Below are 26,586 nucleotides of genomic sequence, written 5' to 3'. Positions count from 1 at the left end.
GTCATGCCAAATCCTTTACTCAGATTCATTTTCCTTTTTCAGATTTAAGCAGTTGTCCTCTAAAATACAAAAGGCCATGTGAGATAAAACCTCTTTTCCTAGCTTTCTTCCAACCTGAACTTTTTTCCTGCATGCTCAGTCTCTAGTGAACATTGCAGTACAACTAGACTGAAATAAATGAGAATGTGATTTCTCTTTAATTCTTTTTCTAGAGCAAAGCTTTTCCTATCTTAGTCTCCAGATAGTATCAGAAGGTTGAGGTAGCTTCTCTGCCCCCTCAAAAAGGCATCTTGTAATAACTTAGTAAAATTAAATACTGCATCATACACATAAAGGTGAAAAAATAGTCACATAAGACAGTCATCAGTCTACAAGTAATTACATATTTAGTTAGATATAACAGTTGACGTGATGCAAATGCACTGCATTTGTTCCTATGAGTCTAAAATATTTTGGAATAATAAGAAGGGACTCAATGTGGAATAAACCGAAATGTAAATTTTAATCAAAATAGTGTTTTCTGATATAAATCACCTTACTGAATATAGCAACAAACTGCCATCTTTGAAAATGTTTTGCTTTTCCTTTTTCTCCTTGATTGATAAAATTACTTAACAAGTACTGTAAATCAGACCGCAGGGTTTGAATCTCTAACAGTGTACAGGCCATCTCACAGGCCATCTGCACTTGTGGAGTAGTTTGTGTGTATACTATGATGAATTCCATTAAGAATTTTTCAGTGAACGGAGATATTTCTTAAAAAGCCTGAGAAGTTTTTCCCTAGGGAGTATTCCTAAAATGCTCCTGATATGTATTGCAAATTATAGTTTACCCTATATTTTGATTATTATTTTCTATTTTGAAAGGAACAAAAGATTTAGGGAGAGCATTTTGACTCTCTTACTTCTTCCACAAAAAACCAGATCTACATTAATTAAAGGGAGTTTGCAAATCTGGGAAGGGGAGAGGTGGTGGTGGTGAAAGGGCAGAAATGGGTGGTCTGTCCCCAACAGAGTTATACATTTTCTTTTAGAAAAGCATGAAATTATTTTTTAATTTTCCCTCAACCTTCACAATGTTGAACAGTGTAAAGAAAAATAGATTCTTCTTATGTGTGACTTGCCCAGATTTACAGAGCTTTTGCAGTGTTACAGATTATCTATCAAGAAGTGGGGCGAGAAGCACTTTTGAGCTCTGTATATAATTAATCCTATTGCACTCAGTAAGCAAACCACACTTGTATACAGAAAACTAGGGATGATGAAACACACAAAGTTGGAGTTCAGACATTTTGGAAAAACTTAAAAATAGGAAGTCTTCCATTGCAGAGTGCAACTTAATTCTAAATAATTCGTGCTCAAACCTTTTAGTTTTCAAATGCATCTAGTTTCTAGGAGGCTGGTGAAGGATTAAATGGGCTAAAAGGCACTTCCCTTCTTATGTCTCATACCTTTATGTCTTTGGTGAAAATAGACAAAAGGAAAATGTACATATACTGTTTTCTTCAAAGGGATTTAATAAGAGCATTCAGTCTATAACATAGAATATTTATATGGGTAATTGCAAAATATTGGGTAGGAAATACATATTATTTAACATTTGGGCAGTGTTGCAAAGTAAACATCAACAACTGCATGTTGGGAACTTTTCTTCACAGGGTACAATTTGCAGAGGAAAAGAAAAGGCTACCAAACTGGTTTGTCAAGGATCTGAGAACAAGGCTGTGACAGGTGATAAATACTTTGACATATCAGTCATGCAGGGGGAAAACGAAAGGCAAAGGGTGAGGGCAGGTGAAAGAAATTTGCCAAAGTCTGAAAGGAAAGAACAATATGGTTTCAGAAATGGGATGTAAGACAGTAGAAGCTGAGTGGAAAGATGTTGCACATCTCTTTCTGGCGATACGGTTGTTAGGTATTTCTTAGAATGAGAGCAGAAAACATCTCCCGGTCTATGGGATGGATATCTTAGACTGGTAGGCAAAAATGAAGAAGGGAAAATACAGAGCTAACAGAGAAATAGAAATAAGACGGCAAGAAAGTGAAATAAAAATGAGTGAAATAAAAGAATAAAAAATGAGCTAAAATAAATAAGAAAAATATGAAGCTGTAAAATTATACAATATGAGAGGAAGAAAGTCCATGAAAGTTCAGAGAAACTAAAATAACTGTAGGAGAGGAGAATCTTGTACTATGCAAATTACATTCCTTTAGAATGAATAGATATTTAATTTTGATTGACTTAATCATCAACGACTGCCAGGAAAGCCTACACTTCTTCAGTTCCATCACAATGATTTTTGACAAAAAGAAAAATCAAGTCAGAACATTTACTATGTAGAATAAATTCAATATGTACCCACTGTAGCAATGGTAATAAATGTCATCCTATTATAAAAAGAATTTAAGAAAATATGATTAATTTAAAATCAGAAGGGGAATAATGGAAGGTGTTAACCTTACTGAAAACAAAACAAGTATTTAATTCTCATTCTTCCAAATATCAAAATTGAAGTATCACTGTTTCAACAATAAGAATACTTTTGAAATTATATGAAATGTGAAGCATAAGCATCTAAAAGAATAGATACCAAAACATAAATTTAAGATCTTTCACATCAGTGCATTCGCCATCAACTGAGAAAGATGAAGAAGAGCTTTCCAGCACTTCTAGCGAATGCAGTTAAGATGTGGAAGCTGGCCACTGTGCGAAGATTTTTTATAAACTGTGAACTAGTTCACAACATAGAAAAGATGCAACATTTAACTAGATGGAGAACAGAGTTAGTCAAAGTCTTTTTCTCTCCACTGAGTAATGGTTTCATTTTGTTAGTTTTGCCTCTCTAACGTTAATATTTTATGTTGAGGTGTTAAAGTGACCCAATTCATATTCTAAAAGGTTTCATATATGCAATGAAATCAGTAACTTTGTTCACTTCTGGTAAGGAAATGCCTCTGAAATATCCTCCTCTTCCAAGACAATGAACTGGCAGTCATCATGATGTGATTGTGAGGCCAGTCTGTATTGCAGAAAGGCAGGGATCAATACTGTTGTATAATAATTAGTGAGGTAATTGTCACATTATAGCACCATAGCTGTGCACTGTAATGCTCATGTCTCAGGACTTAGGTCTTTTCATGTTTCTATCCATTTGCTTCCATCTCAATTACTTAAATATGTGATGGGAATAGCATCTCCCTGATCAGTTTTTTTGTTTGTATGTCTTATTCTATTTAAAAACAAGTCCAAGGGACAGAGCTTCTTTTGCATTGTGTAAACACATCATCTTTGAAGAAAAGAGAACAATTTCTGTTAGGTGTTTTGACATAGCCATAACAGAAAGAATAGATTGTTTCAACCTGTTACATTTACATTTGACTTACTGTTTAATGTATTGAAGTACAAGGAAAAAAATTATCTAGATCAATGACTATACTAGGAAGAATATTTCTAAATGCTGGATAGCTTTCAAGAATGGCATTTTGCTCTTATTCTCGTGAAGTATCTCACAATCACAATGTAATTAATGTTGAACTGAATCAGACAGAAAAAAATTATGAAAGATTATGAGAGAATCATGATCTGAAGAAAAATCAGTAGATCAGCATTGTTCTTCAGAATAAATTATTATTGCAGGTAAATCACCAGACAGGATTCTATTGCTGTGGGTTGGCAGAGAAAACAATACATGGAGACACGTATTGAAGATGGAAAGCTTCTGAACTAGAGAAAGAGGATAAAAGCACAGGAGTAAGCATTGTTGTGTCTCTGGAATAAAAGTTTTATGACTCTTAAAATACAAAAGTAGGAAGAACTGAAAGAACTCCAGGTTAAGCACAACTCCAAATCAAATGATAAGTGATAAGAGAACAATATGTTGCAATTCCTTGTAGAAATAGCTATAATACACATCTGTATCATTTCCAGTACAATGTTTCTAGTTCTATTCCGTAGTAATCCAATTTGCTTCATAAAAGTTAAATCAGACAGTGAAAGACACTAATCTGATTCTGGAATCTGTTAGATCAAGTCAGTGAATTCCGAGAAAGAAATGTGGACTAATTAGAATGGAATTCTATCTGCCTATACCATACATGGAGAGCAGAGACAGTGGAATTACATGTGTGATACAAAAGTCACATAAGTGATGTCAATGTCATGGTGCTTTCAATTTATTATTGAATTGGGCAGGAAGCTTCAGAACTATTTTAATGCTTCTAGCTGTTAGGTTTTCTATTGCTCTGTGACTGCTCACAGTGAGAGACTAGTCCTTTTACTTTTTTTCTTTATCTTTTAGCCATATAATGGAAGGTAAGAAAGAAAGATTTTGGACATATGATCACAAATTGGACCATCTATTACTATTTTCTTTCTATTGTTGAAGTTAATGTAGCTGTAAGGTCTCAGTTTGCTGTCTGGATATTTCAAAAGGTGTGAGGACTAGACTCATCTCAAAGTTTCCAACCTAGTAATGAAAAATTCACCATTTTTACAACTTTGTTATGGCTATGTCAAAACACCTAACAGAAATTGTTCTCTTTTCACAGATGATGTGTTTACACAATGCAAGAGATGCTCTGTCCCTCAGACTTGCTTTTAAGTAGAATAAAGTATACAAACTGATCAGGGAAATGACATCATGCTTGATATATTAAGTGGGGGAAAGAAGGAGAAAAGGAGGGAATTTGGAGTGATGGTTTGTCTTCCCAAAGAACTGCTACCTGTGATGGGGCCCTGCTCTCCTGGACATGGCTGAACACCTGTCTGCCCATGGGAAGCAGTGAATTAATTCCTCGTGTTGCTTTGCTTCTGCATGCAGCTTTTGCTTTCCCTATTAAACTGTCTTTATCTTAATGCATGAGTTTTCCAGCTTTTACCCTTCCAATTCTCCACCTGATCTCACTGGTGGGGGAGTGAATGAGGGGCTGCGTGGGGCTTGGCTGCTGGCTGGGGTTAAACCATGACAACCACAAAGAAAAGGAAATTAATTTTTCTACTGCTGAAAAAACAATCAGGTTCACACCACACACATACAGACAAAAAATTCATGCCTGGTTTACTTGAAATGCTGCAATGCCTGGTACTCCTGATTTTTACTTCCTGGAGGAAAAATTGATATCTTCTACATCTAGAGAATTACTAATCAATTCAGCCACAAATTGAGGTTATTAATATGCAGGTGTTGAGAAAGATCTTCCTGAAAGTTATTCTAGTGGATGATAAGTAGATGACTGTGTGAATTCACTCCACTGCTGGGCAGATAAAGCAAACTACTTTTCACAATTTCCTAGATTAGAGAATGAAATAAATATATTCACAAGAAAAGAAACTGTATTGCAACCTTCATGTTTATAGTTACCTCTAGTGAGTCATGGTGGCAGTCCAGCTTCCAGTCTGATAATCACTGTGCAAGCTGTAAGGTACCAGGGTGCCACAGCCATCACAACGAGCAAATAACTAAGACAAATGAAGACAGGAAGAGGCAATACAAAGAATCACAGGGAGATAAATTATATAGCAATCTATTATCTGTATGTGTTACATCTTAATGCATACTGTAGCATTTAATATATAGAGCACACTGTAGTAAGAACTGCCTGTGCAATCTACAGTTCAAGTGACAATGGAGACTTTTTTTAGCCCTGTAGAATAAAATCTATTCTGTGTGGCCATTGTAATGCATCAGTATCAGAAAAGCCAGAATGAAAAAAACCCACAAACTGAATGATCTCAGGAGCAGTCCAATATAGTTATAATGGTTTTACATTAAATTGTCTGTAACAATTGCCTGTCATTATATGGTAACAATTCAGAGATATTGGGAAAGAATACTGGATTAGAGGGAGCCAGAATTTTATAAAGCAAAAGGAAAGAACTTGTTAATTTACCTTTTCCATTGTTGGTGTTCATTGTGTGAATGTGGCAAATGGCAATTTTATACAATAGCTGACAATAGCACCCCAACAAAGGAGGGAGTTCTTTACCCTCCCCCTCCCATGTTTGAACAGAGCTCCAGAAAGAATGGTGCAGGGGACTTTTGCCTCTCTGGAGTTGAATGACAGTGCAGCAAAGGAACCAGTTTCCAATCCTCCTACAGGGAAGAAGAGACACTGAAGAAGTAACAAGAAACAAACCCAGAATGGGGATGTGCTCATGCATTTACACACATTTAAAAAGAAGTTTACTCTGTCCTTCACCATGTGCCATTTTTTGGGTCTATGCTGTCTGGTATTTGAGCAAGGGGCTGTTTTCCAGATTTCAGTGATGTAGCAGGAAAAAGGTTCTCATCATCCTTTTTTGTTGTATCTGTTAGACACTAGTCTAATAGCCAGATTCTTCCTTCTCACTGTTCTCACTCACCCAGCACCCTTGGAATAGCAGCAGGATGTGACTGCTGTATGTCCTGTGCCTCTCGTAGGGCTGCCCAACTGGTACAGCATCCTGCACCTCAGTGTTCTGCATACAGCATAAGGTAGTGCTGAATGAGAAATGCCATGACCAGTTTATAAGAAATATAAAGGCTGTTTCGTCTGTAGTACTGTGCTTTTGGGGAGTTACCTAGACACAGATCTCACTGTGCTGGGTGTAATATGCCCTGTCTGGCAGAACCATGTAGTCATGAAATTCAGAAAATAGCATTGCCCTTCTCATACAAATGAGAACTGAGGCACAGTTTCTTCACCAAGATCAAAATGAACATCTGTGGCGTGTAAGAAAAACAAATCTCAGAATAACAAGTCTGAGACATTTCTTTCATGTGGGGGATAGCTGAGATATATGAAATGGGCTTTTTAGGGACTTTGACTTCATTCTTTGCCAGCAATAAGACCTCAAGGTGTTACATATTCTCGAATATGTTAAGTTCAGCTGATTTGCCTTCAGGGTTTTTTTTCAGGGTAGTAATTACAGATTAAGCATTACAAAGCATATTTTTACACTTATTTTGACAGAATGTTTTTGAAGTTCATCAATCTGTAAGTCCTGATCACTCTCCAGTATAGACAACACTAGTGATTTACATTATTTTGGAGTTGCAAATAAGTTTTCAAGGGTAATGGATTTCATATAGAGACATTAAAAGATAGCATTCCTTCATTTGTGCCTGGTGACTTCTTTTCTTTTCTCCTATCATACTACATTTAGCAAAAAAAAATAAGGCAGAAAGGATGCTGGTATATTTTTATGTTAATTAATGTATTTTAATTTCAAATAGCATTTCTGAAGCTAAGATAGACTCCAAAAAAATTGGTGCCAGGGCAAAACTAATGAATTTTAATTCTTTTCAGTATACTTATGCTTTCATGAATTCTTTTTGTTATATTCTGGTGTATGAGAATGCATCAGTAGGCACTCAGAGCATGCAGCCCACAGATCTGATTTTTACAGAAATCCAGCTTAACTTTTTTAGCTACATAATAAAGTGCACCTCAGAAGTGTGTTATTTTTAGTGACCAATTGGGTAATAGCTAGAAAAAAGCATACTTCAGACCAACTTTTAAAAGATTTTTTGAAAACAACAGATTGTAAACAGCAAGTAGTCTTTCTGCAGAAAGGATGCATTTGACTATTTTGTAGCTAAACTGTGTTATTCTTGGACAAATTTTAAGGGTGTGCCACTCATCCCAGAAAGGCTGCACTTAATAACTCACCCTTGCTGCTGTTAAATTGTTTAAAGCACTGTGATCTATCCCTTAGGTAGTTAAACTGCACTAACTCTGCTCTTCCATATCTTGGAGCATCTCGAAAACTCTTGGATCCTTGGGAGTGCAAATGGTTTTGGCCATGCTGCTGTAAAACAGACTAAGTCCGTGATCTCTGCAGTTTGCCCACAGCTGCTGGAGCTGAGCAGTGACTATATTGTGATGCTGATGGTGAGGGGCACAAGAAGAAGCCTTGTTTAACATCATGGTCCATGGATTGCACTCCGTTAATCCCAGACAATTTTAATAACAGTTCTTAGCTCCAGGCACAGATTCACTGGCAAAATACTGGCCTGCTGTAATTTACTTGTGCATCCTGTTGAGAGTAGGGCACATTAAACCAGTCTGTCCTTTGTGCAACACTCATCATAACAGCAATATAAAATCAATGACATTGTTGAGAAGAATTGTTGTTACTCATCAGAATGATGCTTCTTTTTACTTCCATAACTGTAGCATACCTGGGTGCTTGTGCAAAGCAAGAGCACCAGCCATAATTTACTGCATTGCAGTAAAATCAACAATGCAGCATTCCCCAGAGCCAGACAAATCTCATATTTGATTTGCTAAGTGAATAGAGAGAGAAAACATGCTCCCCAAAAATATTTTTAATCCCATTATTATATTTCTTGTTTCTAACCCTCCAGAACCCTCACTGTCTGAGTAAACATTGGTAACTCTTGAAACCAAAACATTATTCTGAAACCTGATTTGAAACCATTTCTTTTACAAGTAGCAAAGCGAATCACACTGATTTTCTCAAAATTCTTCCTTTTGGAAGAAGCAAAAAAGAACAATTTGAGAAGTTAATGGTAACTCACCGGTAAGTTTCAACTGAGCAGAAACAAATTTGAAACTAAAAATATTAGATGTAAAAAAAAAGCATCTGATTTCATCCAAGAGAAAATTCCCATAGCTAGAGAGGAAACTCTCTGTAGGTTAGTGTAAATTCAAACTTAGGATATTATTATCCAGCTATATAGAGCCATAATCATATTTTTTTAATTAGAAAATTATTCATAGTATAAGATACTGCAGAATAGGAAATATTTACAACAGACTAATTTTTTTTCTATGAAAAAATTGACACATTAAAAATAGTTTTCTTGTCTGTAAAATTGTGTTTTCTTCCCCAGGTCTTCTTGAACTGTGATAGATTTTCATTTTGTTTGGTAGAAGTTTGGACATTGAATAAATATAGTTTCTTTCTAATTAAATGATGATAAAAAGAATTTTGTAATATTGAAATAATCTACTCTTGGTGTAAGTTTGCAGTTGGTTGTTCCTGTCTGAAACATGAAGGTAAGAAAGACAACTCATTGTCTCAGCTTAGTGGCAGGAATCGTCCTAACTGTTGAATATGTAAGAAGAATGGAGATGAATGTTTGCTTGTTATAACTTAACCATTCGCTCAATATGAAAAGTGGTAGGCTTTGTGTACTGAGCATTCATCTATATTCCAAGATTTCATAAGTTAGCAAATTTAAATTTAGGTTTCAGAATTGCCTTAAAAGCCAAAAAAAAAAAGAGTTATCTGCATGAAGATTGTACAAATTGGTTAAAATCACAGCCCATTAGGGCCAACAGGAGATTTCTTTCTGAAATAAAAGACCTTTTATATAAATATCAACACTATAAATTTTAACATGAAAGACAAATGAATTTACAAGTTGGAAATACATGCAAAGAGAGGATTGAAAAATACAAAACAGAAAACTTAGCGAAAGATTTTGGCTTAGAGCAGACTACATTAATTTTAACAGTTAACCCCTGCATAATATAGTAACTCTACATTATTGTTCTAGGTACCTGGGAATAACAAGACCTCTTACGTACCCTGTAAGGCAGAATGGGAAGTGTATGGCCAAAATGATCCTGTGTGTATGGCTTTTATCTGCCTCTATCACTATACCCCCGCTCTTCGGTTGGGCCCAAAATGTAAATGACGAAAAGGTTTGTCTGATCAGTCAAGACTTCGGCTACACCATTTACTCCACAGCAGTTGCATTTTATATCCCCATGTCAGTGATGCTTTTCATGTACTATCAGATTTACAAAGCTGCCAAGAGGAGTGCTGCTAAACACAAGTTTACTGGTTTTCCCCGTCTGGAAGAAACGGAAGGGATTTCTATGAATGGAGTTGTAAAACTGCACAAGGAATCTGAAGAATGTGCTAATTTTTCACGACTCCTGAAGCACGACAAGAAAAACATTTCCATCTTTAAAAGAGAACAGAAAGCTGCCACTACCCTTGGGATTATTGTTGGGGCTTTCACTTTCTGCTGGCTGCCCTTTTTCCTCCTCTCAACTGCAAGGCCCTTCATCTGCGGGACGTCATGCAGCTGTATCCCACTCTGGGTTGAGAGAACATTTCTATGGTTGGGCTATGCAAACTCTCTCATTAACCCTTTTATATATGCCTTCTTCAATCGAGACTTGAGGACAACTTATCGCAACCTCCTGCAGTGCAGATACAGGAATATCAACCGGAAACTGTCAGCTGCAGGGATGCATGAGGCTCTGAAGCTTGCAGAAAAGCCAGAATTTGTTCTGTAAGGTCACTCATCCTTTACTATGATAATCTGTTGGTTTATCACATTAGCTTTTTCCCCACAGATTTGAAAGAAGAGTTATAGGAAGAACCAGGCTTCTTGAGGACTGTTAATGCAGTCATCGAGAAACTGGAAGGTAGCAGTGTAGAGCCCACCCGTGAGCCTGGAAAAACAAGACCACCATCTGAAGAATTTGGGTGTAAGAGGAATACGAGAAAGGAGGAGAGTAAAATATGGTGCGGGATGTATGAGCTGCTAGTGAGGAAAGAGCAAAGTTGGTCTAACCCACCTGTTTGGCCCAAACAACTGAAGGTCTGAATGTTGGATGCATCTTGTATCCTAGAGATTCTTTGCTATAATAAAGACCTGAGAATGTTGAAAAGTTTACTGTAATTCATTACTTTCCACTTTGTTATTATAAAAATAAACCATTTAAGAAGAAGCTGGATCAAGGAACTTCTATCATTTAGAAATATTCCTTATTATAAAAACCCATATGTTCATTAAACATTCATTTACTAGATTGCCTGGAAATGAACTACTTTGTGAATTTTAATATTGCCTTTGCACAGCAACTCTGGCACTGAAAGAATACATTATACTTCCAATGTGAGTATAAGAGTTTGAGTAAAGTCACAAGGACCAACTTCTACTGCTGCATACAGTCATGCAGCACAGTTAGTTCAGTGCTGCTATGCTAACTACACCAGGTAAAGATATTGTCCTATGTTTCTAACATAAGAAATATATCTGATTACATTTTATTCCAGTATCTGTCTGGTCTTTGTCCATCTCTTCAGTCTTTAATTCTCTTGGCTTCCTTAGCTGAGCCCTTCTCTAATCTAGATGGAGACTCTGTCTGTGCTCAAGTAATTTCTGTTGATGTATGGTTAGTCCTTGTTCCACTTCAGTAGCTAATTTACTGTCTATTTGAAAGCTCTTCTACTTGGGATTTCCTTCTCTTCTGAAGTCAGTAAGAAAAAAATAAACTTAAGACCTTATGACTTCAGAGGCATCTGGACTTCATCCTTACAAACTGATTTTAATCATCACTTCTTCTTAAAGTAATTTAAAGCCTTGCCCTTTGTAAGAATCAAGATAGTTTACTGTTTCTAGCTTTTCCTACCACCACTGCAGCTTGTCCAAGTATGTGACCCTATTTCTCCTGATTTTGGTAACAAAGTTCTGCCCTCAGTGGAACAGGGCCAAATATTATAACAGCGTTCTTATTAAAAATTAGTTACGAAGGTGTTGATTATAATAATATATTTTTAATAATATAATATGCACTGATTGCATCAGGTATTACTGTAAGAACCTAAAATAATATAAAACAACTCATAAGATCAAAATGCTTTCTCTGGACCAAGTTTGTGCTGCACACCATGTTCCAGATGAAGCAACAGGGTATATTAGTGAACAGAGACTGCTTCAGAGCTTGATCTACTTTTTCAGATATCAGAACATCAGTGAGGAGACATGTTCATTCTCAAATTGCCTCAGCATCAGATCACACTTTAAGCTAACTTCTGTCCCCACTGTCTCCAGTATGAAGCCAAAATGACTTAAACGAGTTCAGTGATGTTAATTTGGGATAAGTAGTGAGAATTTTCTGCCAGATCCCTTGTTCAAAGGATTCAGACATAATTGCAAACACTTGAGCTTTTAAGTAGCAGATACATTAAATCTTGGATTAGATATGCTGAGCTATGTGTACTGAAACATGCTTCAGTCATTTTAGACACATTTATACACCAGGATACATACAGTAGGAAGAACATTTTGGTCTCATTTTTAGAGAAGAGTCCTAGTTTTGTAATAGTAAGAGGCAATATCCCAGCTTCAAAACAGTTTTCTGAAGAAGTTTCACATTGATTTGGAACAGTCCTGTTTCTTTTAAATATTCCAATATTATGTACAGAAGAACAAGAAGATATTTAGGCCCAGAACATACACAAGCTCTGGAGTACAGAGTAGAGTTCATATTAATTCAAGCATATTTTCCATATTAAACATGAAATTACTGTTGTTTCTTTGTTACCTATCAGAGTAGCAATTTTTTGGTTTCCAGCATAAGTAAGGCATTTTCAAGGCCTTCTGTAAATTCTTTTCTCTGTGTAAGGATATACAAGAGAATATATACAAATAAATGTATCTGTGAAGACTCCAAGTGGAACTATAAAACCTCTGAAGGTGATTTTAGAATTCTGGGCAGAAGTTTCAGCCTTTTTATTCAGCAGGAAAGTCTGAGAAGTTGTGTTCCCTCCAAATAAGATTTTTCTTTTTTTTAATTAAATGTGCATCTTATGAGTCAGAAATTGATATTTGCCCAGCTGTCACTAAAGGCAATTCCTTTCCTCAGGGAACACATCCTGCAGGACTCCAGTTTTCCTCTGTTTCAGGTAATGAGAGCCCAGGAAAGAATAAGAGTTGTTATGGGCTGTGTACCAATCCTTGAAGTTTTTGGAGATAAACATCCACCTTTCATGTCTGGATATGTTTGGAAAGAAAAGAAAAACAAAACAAAACGAAACTAAAACAAACCACCACCAAGTTTATTCATATACCCAAACCAAAACATAGACAAATGGAAGCTGTTGTTAGATGGACCTGTATTTGAGGGGAAAAGTAGAGAATCAAGAAGAATTAGAACAATGTCCCTTTGCCAAAGCACACAGATAAAAATAAAAGAAACAGAGGAGAAAGTTTTCAGACAGAATTCTAACGGAAAGAGGCCTGGATAAGGAAGGAAAGACAAGGAAATAATTGCTTGGGTTGATGAACAGGACATTTTACTTTTTAAAAAGATAAATAAATAGAACTATAAATGCAGCAGTAGCATTTTTTTAACTTAGATAACTCACTGCACATCTGACAAGGGGGTAACATATGAATGGGTGAGAGAGAAGTCTACATCAGCATGTGTGCAGCCTGGTACATGCTTTTACCAAACCCAAGAAGAGATTGCACTCTTGATCAGTGTGTTTTTACATGTGTTTCGAGAAGAAAGCAAAAGGGGTGAATTAGATAGATGGTTTTGTGAAAAAACATCTACAAAATACTCCAAGAACCATCCAGAGCACAGGGAGCCAGCATAACACTGACTAAATGAGAGAGAAAGAGAAAAGTGAGATATTGGAAGCAAGACGGGGAAGCAGTTCTGAGTTTCAGACTTGTGATAGTTACTTTTGGGAAAATGTGCAAAAATATAGAGGCAACAAAGGTACATATCCAAAAAATTGAGAATAAAGACACAAACCTCTCTAAAATATGCTTGTACAATGCCAGTGAAGAGACTGTTGCTACCTCACTGCCTAAAGGACAGCTGGGCTCTGTAGGTCACCACTGCTCTGGATTTAACAAAAATCTATTTAAAAAAAAAAAATTAATAGCAGCATGAAGAGAATTTTGACCTTAGGTAAGATCTGTTGATGGGAAATCTAAGCCAATTTTTCTTATTTAAGAAGCAGTTCATGTTGTCTAAATCCATAAATTGTAGTCAGAGAAGAATGTGAACGCTGGTGACAGCTCACTCTGCAACCCCACTCCTGGGAGGTTTGGAGGATTTCAGCTATCTCATCCTTAAGCCACAGTCTGAAATGTGAGAAGTCCCGCATTAACTACAGAGTACGCCATCTTACAATATTTGACAATCTCAGGTTTTCTATGAAGGTAGATGTCACTTTGTGTAAGCTGAAGTGTTTGACGGGAAAGGTTGGAGTTGTTCCTTAGATGCACAGGGCAGTACAGTCTGGAATACAAGACAGCATGGAAAAAGTTATCCTAGAGAACAGGATTGCCCTTTTACTATAGTGCAGAACTGGCCTTATCTCCAGATGATTTTTTTTCATCTGGGGAAACTCAAGGCAGCTTTTTTTATTAGCTACAGGACCCACATTCAGTGTTTCTGATTAGAAACCTCAGTCATATTGCTGCACGTCCTAGACCATCTTCCTACCAGCTGGTAGTTCTGAAATTGGTTTCTAGCCACTATGAGATTTCTGGATGGTGGAGGTGGCAGGAAAATGGGACCAATGGCCAAGGTGATCCTGGGAAATGCAGTGGTTACCATAGCCTGGGCTAGGAGCTGAGGAAATCAGGAAGTAGCTGTGCAGCTTCTGGCAGCATCTAGACCTCCTCTTCATCCAGCATAAGTGGCTACTCAGTCACAGCCTTCAGCTGCAGCACGAGATCTTCAATTGCTGCCAGAATTATCTAGATATCAGCATGCCAATTAGACCTTGTTTACTTTATACAACTCTTTGTTCACCTCTAAAGTGTGTATAAAAGTGCTTGAGAGTAGCCACTGAGTGAGGCAGTTCTCTAAAAGGATATTAGTCACAACTATGTAAGAGATCCTTCCTTAAGTCCACTTTTCAGTATCACAAGCACATTTGACCCAAGATAAACATCACCTGTGGCCAAAATAAAAGCAAAATAGCAAAGCTTGAAAGGCACAGGAACCACTCCCCTCCTCCTCTTACATAGTTCATTATATGGTATTAGCAATACCCTTTTTATAATTTATCTGTAAAAATAACACTAACTCTCAAGGAATTCCAGATGAGATGGTCCTGGATGAGCCTCCTTTACTTGAAACAGTCTTTTCACAGCATGTCTGACACCAGTAATAAAGCACCAAATGTACTTTTCCAGGAAGTCCCCCTGTTTCCTTCTCTCTCATCCTGCTCATATGCACCACGTTTATGTCAATTTTCCTCAATGAACAGGGCTTCAGATCAATAGACTTAGACTGAATAAATCTCCTCAGTATATCACTCTTGGACCAGAGTTTGAGGTAACGATTTAGTGTGGCCAGTTTGCAGCCTTTCCTGCTCACCTTGGACCCTCCCACCTCTGGTTTCATTTAATTACCCAGAGTCAAATCAGTAACTGTTGCTTAGATGTTCTGAAGTGCCACATAGGACCGTATTTCTTGATTGCCGTTCCTGCTGACAACTACCTTTGTAAATATACAATGTGCTATTGTAAACCCCACTCCCATTTCATGGTAGCACTTAACCTGCAGTAAAACTGGGCAGAAACAACACATAGCATTTCCCACGGTGTTTTCCCTCCTTGTTCAAATAAAACTCAAAGATTTGTGGCAGTATCAATACATTGTGAAAACTGTACCCCTCCTGCTCACTTAATACTGCTTTTTTGAGGGAGACTCTTGCCACTTACCAGCCTATAGGTTTAATACTGTAACACAGTAAATTCCTCTGTTTAGTAGGAGTCTTACTGGGTAATAATAGAAATACCAGTTGTAAAACGTGAATTGATTATAATATCTTATTATTATACATCTATTGCTTCACATTTCAGTTCCATGAAAAAGAAAAACAACGTCCTTCATGCTCTGTTCAGAGATTTACTAGCTAGAACCACCTGCAGAAAGATGTGTCGAGCAGTGGGAAATAAATCTACAATGAGACATAGAGGAGAGAATTATTTATCAAATTAATACTATAAGTAATGCAGACAATATCTATTCACTCCCTCCCCCCTGATTTATAGCAGGAAAATGTTTTTCCAGGCAACCACTGCTCCAGGCAGCGCAGCATCATTAGAAGAACATTATTGAGTTAAGTGTTTTGATTGCTGACCAAGATGCTGCAGTTACACAACTAGAAGGTGTTGGAAGCAATGCTGTTTGTTCTCTTGCTTTCCCCTTAAATTTTCATATTATTTTTCTTATCTTTCAGGAAAAACTATTCAAATTACACTATTCTCAGAAAATGTGCAAGATCAATGTGTCATCAAATCCTCTTCACAGTTTGCTTAAGAATCAGTTCTTGTCTTTTAAAACAGTGTTGCTCAGGAAGACACAGGGAGAGAGAAGGGAGAAAATTTAGAATGGTCTTAATGTGCAAAATTGTTAATATCCTGGAACAGAAGACACTCTTTATTTCAAAGAGTGAGGAGGTAACAATTGTGAGAACTAGATTTTTACTTCTTTTAAGAGACGGACTCAAGTAAGTAAATTTAAAAGTAGCCTAAGAAACACTGCAATCTTTACAATGTGCAAAAAACCAAACTTATATCCCTCTTCATGGTTTCAAATCTCTAAATAATTATTGCTGCTAAAGAGCGGCTTCAGCATGAGTTTGAAGTGAATTAGTACTGCTTTCTATACCCACTTTGTGGGCCTGTCCTTCCCCACACTCACTATCCAGCTGCTCTGCTGTATTGCCAAATCCCTTCTCATAAAGTCATATTTCCAAAAGGGCAGAATGGCTTTTATTTGCTGAAAACTGAAAAGATTCTTATGATTCCCAGGTTCATTTCTCACTGCTGTAAGCAAAAGAAAACCCATTGAGATAATGTATTTTCTTAAGATAATAATATATGTTTGCTGTTGGAGAGAATATTTTGATGATTTATAACTTTGTGACTTTATTGATTGAAATTTTTTCTGTCATTTGTGATCATTTGCATAGAACCAGTCAATTTAGTTCAGAAAAAAAGCATACGAATGTATCAAAGTTTCCAGAAGAACCATGCAGTTTTATAAACCAACATACCAGACTGAATAAATATTTTGCTTTTAGTTTTCTATCTACTCAGTCAAAACCAACAATATTTCATTAATTCAGTAGTTGTGTGGTCTTTTTAGTTCCAGAAAATTCTGTTTACAGTATACTTATTTTCTTCTGCAAGAGAAGAGAAAGCAAGCCACTGTAATACGCTTAGTTCAGCCCTTCCGGAGATTCTGTGTTTTTTAAAGCATGGAAAAACACAGAAGAATGCATCTGGATAAGCTCACTGTTGTCTCAGAAAACTTTGCATCTTTGGCCAAACTAACCAGGATTTCAGCAGCTCTGTGTTAAAACAGCAGAGATTCCTCAGTCAAATCTATCATCCTGAAGATGGTTGCAAGGAAAAGACAAAATTAGGCAAACTAAATGAACATCTACTTCCCAGCAATAGTTGCAATAGCAAAACAGCTCCACCCAGTAAGTAAAACCGATGATGATATTCTTGTAATCTGCAGACTGAAACAGCACAATGACAAAATATTACAGGTGCTTCGTAGAAATACAAAAATTAATACCTTAATGGTATGTTTTGGAACTGAGTTAGAGCTACTTGCCAACAATTTTAGGGACTTTTCCTTTCATATTCAATTAATAGAGACTTTCTCTAACGAATGCTGGAGCAAGTTGCTGTGGTTTTGCAGTCTATTAAACTCAGCATGTGTTTGCTGTAAGGAGGATGTACACCTTCTGTGTGCTGATATGTTATAGAGAACCTACTCAAGGTATCTGTTGCCTCTCCAAGCAAAGGGCATTAAAGAAGCCCAAATATTTATCTTGATACTGAAGAAATAACAGGAATAAATAAAAGTAACATGGGCAACAAACCCATACAGAGAACTTGAAATGTTTGGGATATTTCACTGCAAACATTCAAAGAGCCTCTCTCTTTCTTCCAGAATATTTATTTTTTTTCTTGGCTTGTATACAGTAAGTATTCTTGACAAATCCATGAATTTTATTTCTGTCCTCAAAAAAAGAAGTAAATGCAGCAAGTGAAAATCGTGTTAAGGACCTTTTACTTGTCATTACAAGAAAAAAAATCCAATGTTCAGTTAGATGCATAAAGTTAATGCTACAAAATAACATTTATTTTTTTTTAAGATTAGTATTTTCTTTCCAAAATAATCTCCTGTGAGCCCAGAAAACAGCCTAAAAACCATCAGCACTAAAATGGTCTGGAATGATTTATAAAAGTAAACTTTTAGCCATAATAATGAAATAAAACATTGGGTTTTTTCCATGTATTTTCTTAAAAGTTGCTCATCCAATTAATGTGATATCTAACAGACAATAATGTTTCTTAGGGCAAATTATATAAAGTCCAAAATTTTTTTCTGACTTAAAAAAAAATCCACAACTAGCTAAAACATAACATTTGAAGATATCTTTACTTAATACCTAATTTTGAACTTGAATGTAATTACCTGCCATCCTTTAATTTGGATCAATTTTTGCAAAGATGTGTTTTCATGTAATAAAATATTTGAAATAAGTGAGAATGCAGGTTTCTCTGTAAAAATGCCTGCTCCTGATACATTCAAGATATGAATAATTCCGTGATTGATTTCAACAGGGAGACTATAAAAAGACAAAACAGTACCTTGCTGCATGCTACATCCAAGCAAAATTGGACATGGGATGCCCTGAAAAGCTGTCTTGCAACTCAAATGTTACAACATTTCAGCCTGGTTGCTGTAGAAGATTGTTTCTTCCCTTTAAAACACTTGGGAAGAGAGGCAGGAATTTGTATTTTCCATGCAAAGCTTTTGCAGACATTATTTGTCTGCAGACAATTTTATGGAATTGAGGAAGAAGTCTTCATTATTGCTCTGGCTCCTTCCTCCCTCTCTCACACACGCGAGGTCCCCATGAGCAGTGGCTCGTGTAGTGCTGCCACCGGAGGCTGCAAGGCTGGGCCAAATGCAGGGATCTCAGTAAAACCACCCACATTTTCTAAAATATTTTTGGGCTTTTCACACTGAATTGCATAAAATGGACTGGGAACTTCCTCAGTTCTCACAAGAACCCGAAATATAATGAGTATGAAGGACTGAAGGCCCCCAGAATGCTCCATTTTCCCCCAGCTTCTCTATAGACATGATCTAATGGCCAAGATTAAGAAATGTTTCAGTGGTATATGGATCAGAAATTTTAGTTGCTCCAGGATATTTCTCATCTAATTCATCCACTTTTTTAAATACAGGAGAAGTTCTGATTTCTCCAGGGAAAAAGAGTCATGACCAAATGTGCTTTAAAGCAGCCAGAAAAAGCCAAGCCAGAACAGGAAGAAGAAAAATGAAGAGTTGGCTTCTAAAGATCTGGATAGATTTATGAAACATACTTCATCTTCTTTTGATGGAAATGTGCTAAAAATACTCCGTGAGCTCAATACATTACATTAATCCATTTCTGTTGGAAGTAGCCACATCTTGTTTGTTATGAAGGAAAGTGCTGCTATACACAAATGAAAATAGTTTTCTGCCTGAGACAGCCAAGCCATTTCAGCAATAAGAGTTTGGCACACAGGGTTGAGAAACAAACATGCAACTAAAACTCAAAGATTGTACAGATTTCTACCACATTAAACAATGTAGAAGAGTATTCATATGTTTACCATGCTCATGGATCATAACATTAGTATTAATATTCAGGGATTTTCAGTGATACTGAATGTATTTTGGTGCACTACAAAAAGAGGTTTTCAGGCAAATGCTGGCTCTATGAATGCTTTCAGGGCTTGTGTTAGAGATGCCATGCACCTGGAATGGGATTGAAAACAACAACAATAAAAGACCAATTTTTGTAAAAACATTCAAACATTCTATTGTACTAAGCAAATGCCTGTTACTTGTTAACATACATGTGGTTTGTTCTCCCAAAACTTTTAAAAAGGCTGCTTTCAGTTATGCTGTGACAAAAGTTAAGGGACAGAATTAGAATGCACATGTGTTACACCACAGCTAATTTACAAATACGATTGCTTTGATTTAATGTAATTTTCATGAACTGCCAATTTACAAATTTCTATAATTTCAACTCAAATAAGTACAAAAGGCTGGAGAATGTCTATAGTACTTTGCTTTTTGTCTTACTAGGTAGCTAGAGAGAGAATTAAAACATTTATTATTTTAAAAAATGTGTTTAAGAAGTGTTACTTCTGCCAATTTTTTGTTATAATTAAAATAGATCTCTTTGGCTTGACAAAAATCAAATAGGCAAGTATTAATGAACATTTTTCCTGGGGAAAATTGATTCAAGAGATTGTTTTTAAAATATATCTTTGAACATTTGTTTTGAGCTTCTCGTATTCATTTCCCCACAGAGTTTCTTAAACTATTCATGGTTATACCATCCACAAGGCAGTGGCACATCCCATTCCTAAAGGCTATCTTCCTTAAAGGTACATCTCAGTGAGCACTTACCCTATTTCCATAGCTGTGTGATTTGTGATAACATGGTCTCCTACTTGCAGTTTAACCAAAATGTGGCTGGTAAATCACACACTGACTCCACGTGGCATCATGGCTTTGATTTCCTTTGTTTAAGTTAACATACAAGTTCACAACAGTCAGCAGGGATATCAGGACAGGCCAATTCATTTATTGGCAAGAGATAAGTACTGGAAGCAAATCAATACATGTTAAGCCTATGTAAAACCTAGAACAGAGAGCCTAACTCATCTTCTACACACTGTCCTGAGACCCTAAGATAACTCCTGTGGTTACACAAGAGAGCACCAGAGTATCATATTTTCATTGTAGTAGATCAGCAAGGCTCTTTTCAGTATTTCACTGATAAAACTAATCACTGTGAACTCTGCATTTGAAGCAAAATGAGTCCTATAATTTGCTTTATTTCCCCAATGGAATGACTCAGAAATGCTTTTTACTTGGTTAGCCTTAAGTATTTAACTGGAAATGGGACAGTTATTGTCAATGGTGAATGGACCATTTCTGGTTGCACTACATGAGAATGCATTCAGAGAAACAGCTGAAGGCAAAACTACACTAGCAGATAATATTATAACTGAACCTAATGAGAGAGAGGATAGATCCATAAATGTAACAGTAAAAAAAAAAAAAAAAAAAAAAAGGTGTTTCTTCTTTTAAAAAACCCAAACCTTAAAATGAAGGGCACTAGTCATACTCTGAAACTCATTTTCAGGCTTTACGGTCTCACTTGCATGTCCATTTCACAAGGGCCATGAATCAATTTTACCTTGATGAATTACACAGTCATTTTCCTTGATCATAATATTGTGCCAAAACCTGAACTTAAAGTGAAATGGAAAAACTGTATGCCATGAGAATAGTTTGAAGGTTTAAAACCCCCACTCAAATAAAAAAATGCTACCAATGAAATTTTTCTGTGAAAATTGTTGGGTTTTTTAACATCATTATTTTAGGCTTAAGTGAAAAGTCATGTTTTAGGAGAAACCTAATGGAGGGCAAAAGAATCAGAAAGAGCTGTTAGGGAGCTACAGTTCTAGTTAGATATAACTATACAGATATATAACACACATTCATCCCTCATATTTTAGAATGGTACTGCCTCATGAAAAGAAGGCAATAAAACTAATATTACCTGGTAAAAACATCTGTTTCTTTTAATACTATTACATTCCCAGAATTGTGCAGAAATTAGAGGATATTTTAGGATGGGTTGTGGCATCATGGACCTAATAAAGTTGCAGTTCTACCTGTTTCTTTCCATAAAGAGTTTTTCATCCAGGAATTTTCAGACACATAAAAAACTCAGAGAAAATTGGGAACTACAGAATACTGATGCTTTGTCATACAAGATGAAGCTCATTTTTTTCTGGCTGTAGCTGCCAGGTCTGCCCCCTCTCAAACCAACATGCTAATCTGTGCAGTAACTAGAAGTCACTCAAGGCTAAGGACATATTCAATAATAGCAAATAATGCATACAATATTTTAGAGGATCAGAGAAAAAAATAGGGCTGAGCAAAAGAAGTCAAGTGATTGGATGACCTGTTGGGATAAGGAGTTGAGCTTCCAATAGTTCCTGCAGCCAGTAGTAGAAGGGCAGCACACAAACCTGCCTCACACTGAGATAATGCGAGTCCCCAGGCTGTAGACATAAAACCAGCAGAGTGAATAATGTCAGAAACAAGGCTCATACTCACTGCTCTGGATCTGCAGAAGATGCCTTTCTGGCATCTTGTTCTGGGGTGTGACAGTATTTTCACAGGGCTGCCTTATGGTAGATATCATTGCATTTGTCAGTTTTAATGAATAAAATTAATTTTAAAAAAATGTGCAATCCCCTTGATCTTTCACTATCCACCCCAGCCTGTCTTGTTCCCCATATGTTCTTGGGGTGAACAGACCACTGAGATATTTGGTGGACCAGCCTACTACACTTTTATTATGTCTCTCTTGCCCTTCTCTCATTACCTGTTCTTTGTCCAGGTTGATCTGTTCTTTAAAAAACTTAAAGCCTTTTCCTAGCTGTCCCCTTGATTTTACTGTAAAGTTACTGCTAAATTATCTAGCTTGATTCATATGAGAAAGTGATTAATTTGCTTCAGACCTGAGCAAAAAATAAATGTAATGATAAAATAAGAAAATTTTTCTTATTATCACAAGAAACACTGATGAAAAAATTTATGTGAAAGCACAAAAACCATATCTATGTACAATTCAAAACCAGTCAGATGTTCTTGATAATTTCAATAGGTAAAAGTGAATTCTATATATTATTTCAGTCAGGTGGGACTTCTAGTATGCAAAAGTCACTAGAGGATTGAGTTGCAACTCTATTTTCGGTCATATATTTTACCTTGATGAGGTCTAGTAAAACATAAAAACATTTAACATAAAAGATTATGTCCCACAAGTAGCTTACTAAGAAATACAGATACAAGGAAATGAAGCTCTTCAAGTTCTAAGTGGTCTGTGCTGAAAACGCAGAGTGTCTTTTGTTGTAATATGAGTCTTATTTGTAAAAAAGAGAATTGCTGCCACTTGCATTGAAAATTATTCAAATTTATACAGCAGACTAATTTAGCAGAAAAGGAAATATGGTTTTTCTGTATTAGGTACAGAGTTATATTATGCTTTTAAAATGTATAAGCTCAGAGGAATATTATAATGTTAATTTGGATAGTATTTAAAAGGTAATTACTTTTATACAATAAAATAAGAAGTCTCCTGAATACTAATCTCTGTGTCATGTGCTTTCTTTGAATTAGTGCTACATAAAATAGAGAATTCATTTGTATAAGTGATTTTAATTTAGATTCATGGAAGACATTCTCATCTACAAAAATGTCTGTTTTTTTCAGTTCAAGCAATTTAGAATCCTTACTCTATTAAAATCAATGTTAAAGAAAGCTATCTACATTTGTTGAATAGCCCTGAACTGAAAGAAAGAGAGATAGGCAATGTTAATGACTCTCTTAAAGAAAGGGTGGTTTGGTGTGCTCAGCACAGGCACTGTTACAAGGAGCACTGGCACGGGCCATACTGAGCAGGTCGAGACTGATTGCCCCTAAAAGGAAGCTGATTTCATCTATTCAATCCTTTTCAAGGAATGGGAAAGGCTTAGAAATTTTATTTGCATTTCAGTCCAGAGAAGGTTGAAAGATATTGAAAGACAGAAAGCATATTTTGTCCAATTTCTTGAATTACATGAACATCCAATCTCATCTCTGATAATCTCTTCAATGCGCAGAGGGCATCAATCTTGGGACATCCTCAGAAAACAATATTCAGATGTTTTTTAATATATTTAATTTATGCAAGCATTTTCTTCTTTTTTCTCTGTTGAATCAATGGTTGTTTCTTTAGCCAACAACTTCTCCTATAGTTGACTACCTATCTGAATTATTTTGTTAAAAATACCAGGTATCTAAGTGGGGTATTTAGTCAAATAAGCAGAGATTATTTCCATCTGAGTTACAATAAACTGATAGATGAGACAGCACAGATGATAATTTGATTACTTTTTTCAACATATCACAAAAGAAGTTTTTAGAAGACAGAGTATTTTGAAACTGCTCTCAAAAAAATCAGTTTTGCATGTAGCCATTTGAGTTGTTCTGAGCAAACTTCCTCTCTTACGGTTTTAATTCAGGAAAAATGACAGACACAAACAGCACCACAAACCATGATGGGAAGTCATATCAGAGAAAAGCCAGTGAGAGATATATTTGAGACAGTCAGCATGTATACAGAGGTCTCCAGAACAAATGGAAACCAAACAAGCAGGTTATACCTGTGTCCTCAGTCTGGGGTTACTTCCCATTGCCTGAATCCAGATGTGTATCTGGGGCAGGTACCACAAAGCACATCTTCTCCCCAGCACCATTCCCCGTGCTGTGTCCATGAGGAAGGGAGCAGGGTAGGCACTGAGCAAGATGGAGCACACACCATGTCTCCTGCTCTGGTCAGCTCTGGGACACATCTCTCCCCAAAAGCATGGATTGCTGAGGAATAAGAGCTCAGTGAGCCCTAAGGACCCACTCCCAAAGTCAGGTCACCAAACCTTTTCCCAGGGCTCAACAGGTCACAATTAACCCTCTTTTTCTGGAGAAGTGTCCTTGGTGAAAGGTCACATCTGGCTCCTTCTGAGGAGGCAGTTGGTGGGAATGAAGCAGGGCCAAAAAGCCTCCCCTCTCCAGTTCCCATCTTTCTGACTGTAGCTGTCATATTACTGAATGGAAAGGAATCTTTGTGCTATCCCAGTTCTTAATTTATTCTTGTCAAGCTGGACATTTTTTAACCATTGCTAAGTTTTTAGCAAGAATAGGAAGCCCTTTCTAAAATGATTTCTGATCAAGTTACAGCCGGTGCAGATGAACAATGTAAGAACCTTTCACATGGTGAAACTCAGGTTGATCTGCGCTTAAAATGAGAAATGTTAAGAACCTTTCTGCTCTCCTAGGCCATTTACATATGCCCACTCCATATTGATTAGTTTGACATTTACTACTCTTATTCTGTCAGCAGAAAGTTGATTTGATTTTCACTCCTGCTAATACAATGTCACAGGTATAATAGCACTATGAACAGCGCAGTATATTTAGAGATTGAATAAAATATGATTTCTGAGGAGTAATTACTGGTGGGAAACTAGATTTTAATATCAATTTACAACTGGATGGCAATTAACTAAATATAATTATTTTAATCATTATCACGATTTATAGATGAATCATTAGAGAAAAATGCCCTACCACAAGCTTATCTCTCATCTAAACATTATGAAGATGAAGATATAGTGAGTGATCAGTTTCTTGAAAAGGACAGCAAGGGCAAGAAGCAAGCAAAGAGAAAAACAGTAGAAAAGCTGCAGCCTGTTTCAAATCATTAAGAGCTGCCACACTAGAAAAGCTTGTTTTCAAATCTGAATGTGATAACAAAGTGAAACCAAGCCCTAGTTTTTACACATATATGATCAAGAAATAGTAATTTTTGATCAGAAATATGGTGTATATATAATAAATATGGTGTACATATAATAAAAATTATCCTGAAGGGAAAAGTTTTGTGAGATTGAATGAAATATTTCTAAAATTATGATCCAGTAAAACCCTACCTAGCTGCCATCATAGCATGGACATCTCTGAACGGCCAATTCTCTGACTGTAAACTCCTGCAAGGCACAGAGGTCTGCAGAGCCAGAGCCAGAGCCCTTATGAACTGTCCAAGTTGTCAGTCCAACACAGGCTGAGAACGTGGCCCATGTACCCACCAGAACTAGAGCTCTCCATGTCACCACCTTTTAGAGATGCTTGTGAGAGTGGTAGTATCTCTGTTTCTTTTAAGGTGATCAGATCACTTAGCACATGAAAAACCTGTCATCAAGGCTCACATTAAATCCATAATCTCCTTACTTCCAGAGTGCTGCAGCCAGCAGGCTATTTTGAGTGACAGAAGAATTGTCTGTCCCTTTTGGGGAAGACCCTTTGCAGAAAGCAATTCAATATTAACCAGACCAAACTGGAACTGAAGGGGTACATGATGCCATAGCCCAGTACTTCAGATGCTAATTTACATTTAAGGAGGTTTTTTTATCCAGTGAGTGTATTGTGAAAGTACATTCAAAGTTGTTGACAAAATTCTGGGAGCAGAAACCAGGACTCAAGTTTACTGTTTTCCAGACGAGCTTCATCATCAAATCTCTAGAGATTCTGTTTGGTCCACAGAGCTCAAATCTTTCCCCATAAAAGAACATTACTTCAACAGCAGAGTGGGAAACCTTTCCACTACCAAGTCAGAAGACCTTGGTAATTCAGTGCTTTCTCAAGAGGCACCCACGGATCAGATTTCTTATGGTAAGTATCACTGTCTGCAGAGAGCGTCATAAACACTTTTTTCTATGCCCACAATGCAACTGCCTTTTCAAAGAAAACACAGATCTTCCCTGAAATCTTTGCAAGGAAAGAACATAGGTGCCCATCTCTAGGAGTGAACCTAAAAAATAGTAGGCATATCCTAATTCCAGAAAGTTAAGTATAACATAGAGTATTACACTGGCTAGTTGAAGGAAGTTTTATTGCTCTTGGATCCCACCCTAAGTCTACCAGCCCCTCCTCAGACACTGCAGAAAAAGCCTATATACCTAACATCAGCATTGTCATTTTATTTTGGTCATCAGGCACCCAAGAAAGTAAGCCCTGTATTGGATTTGATGCAATTATTTTCAAAGTATGCTGGAACATACAGATGAAATCATTATATTATCGACTTTAATTAACTAAAATAAAATTATACTGTACTCTCTGAGGAACAACTAAGATGCAATGAAAAGAAGTAAGTTCATAG

General features: G+C 36.5%; 1 protein-coding gene across 2 annotated transcripts in view; it reads left to right on the top strand.

The window, feature by feature from the left end:
- HTR7 (5-hydroxytryptamine receptor 7) overlaps positions 1–22,979 on the top strand; it is a 39,401-nt gene extending 16,422 nt beyond the window's left edge. The window contains exons 2-3 of one of the 2 annotated variants that reach the window (XM_064662873.1): positions 9,506–10,252; positions 18,998–22,979. In XM_064662873.1, the coding sequence (XP_064518943.1) occupies positions 9,506–10,252; positions 18,998–19,034 (784 nt within the window). In that variant the 3' untranslated portion in view covers positions 19,035–22,979. Of the gene's footprint in view, positions 1–9,505; positions 10,258–18,997 lie in introns of both variants that reach the window. The other variant, XM_064662874.1, reaches the window with a different exon arrangement.
- Positions 22,980–26,586: the final 3,607 nt, after the last annotated feature.

The sequence above is a fragment of the Pseudopipra pipra genome, chromosome 8, assembly GCF_036250125.1.
Source record: "Pseudopipra pipra isolate bDixPip1 chromosome 8, bDixPip1.hap1, whole genome shotgun sequence".
NCBI classification, from domain to species: Eukaryota; Metazoa; Chordata; class Aves; order Passeriformes; family Pipridae; genus Pseudopipra; species Pseudopipra pipra.
Note: the sequence above shows the minus strand (reverse complement) of the source record. Positions and strands in the feature narration are given on the sequence as shown.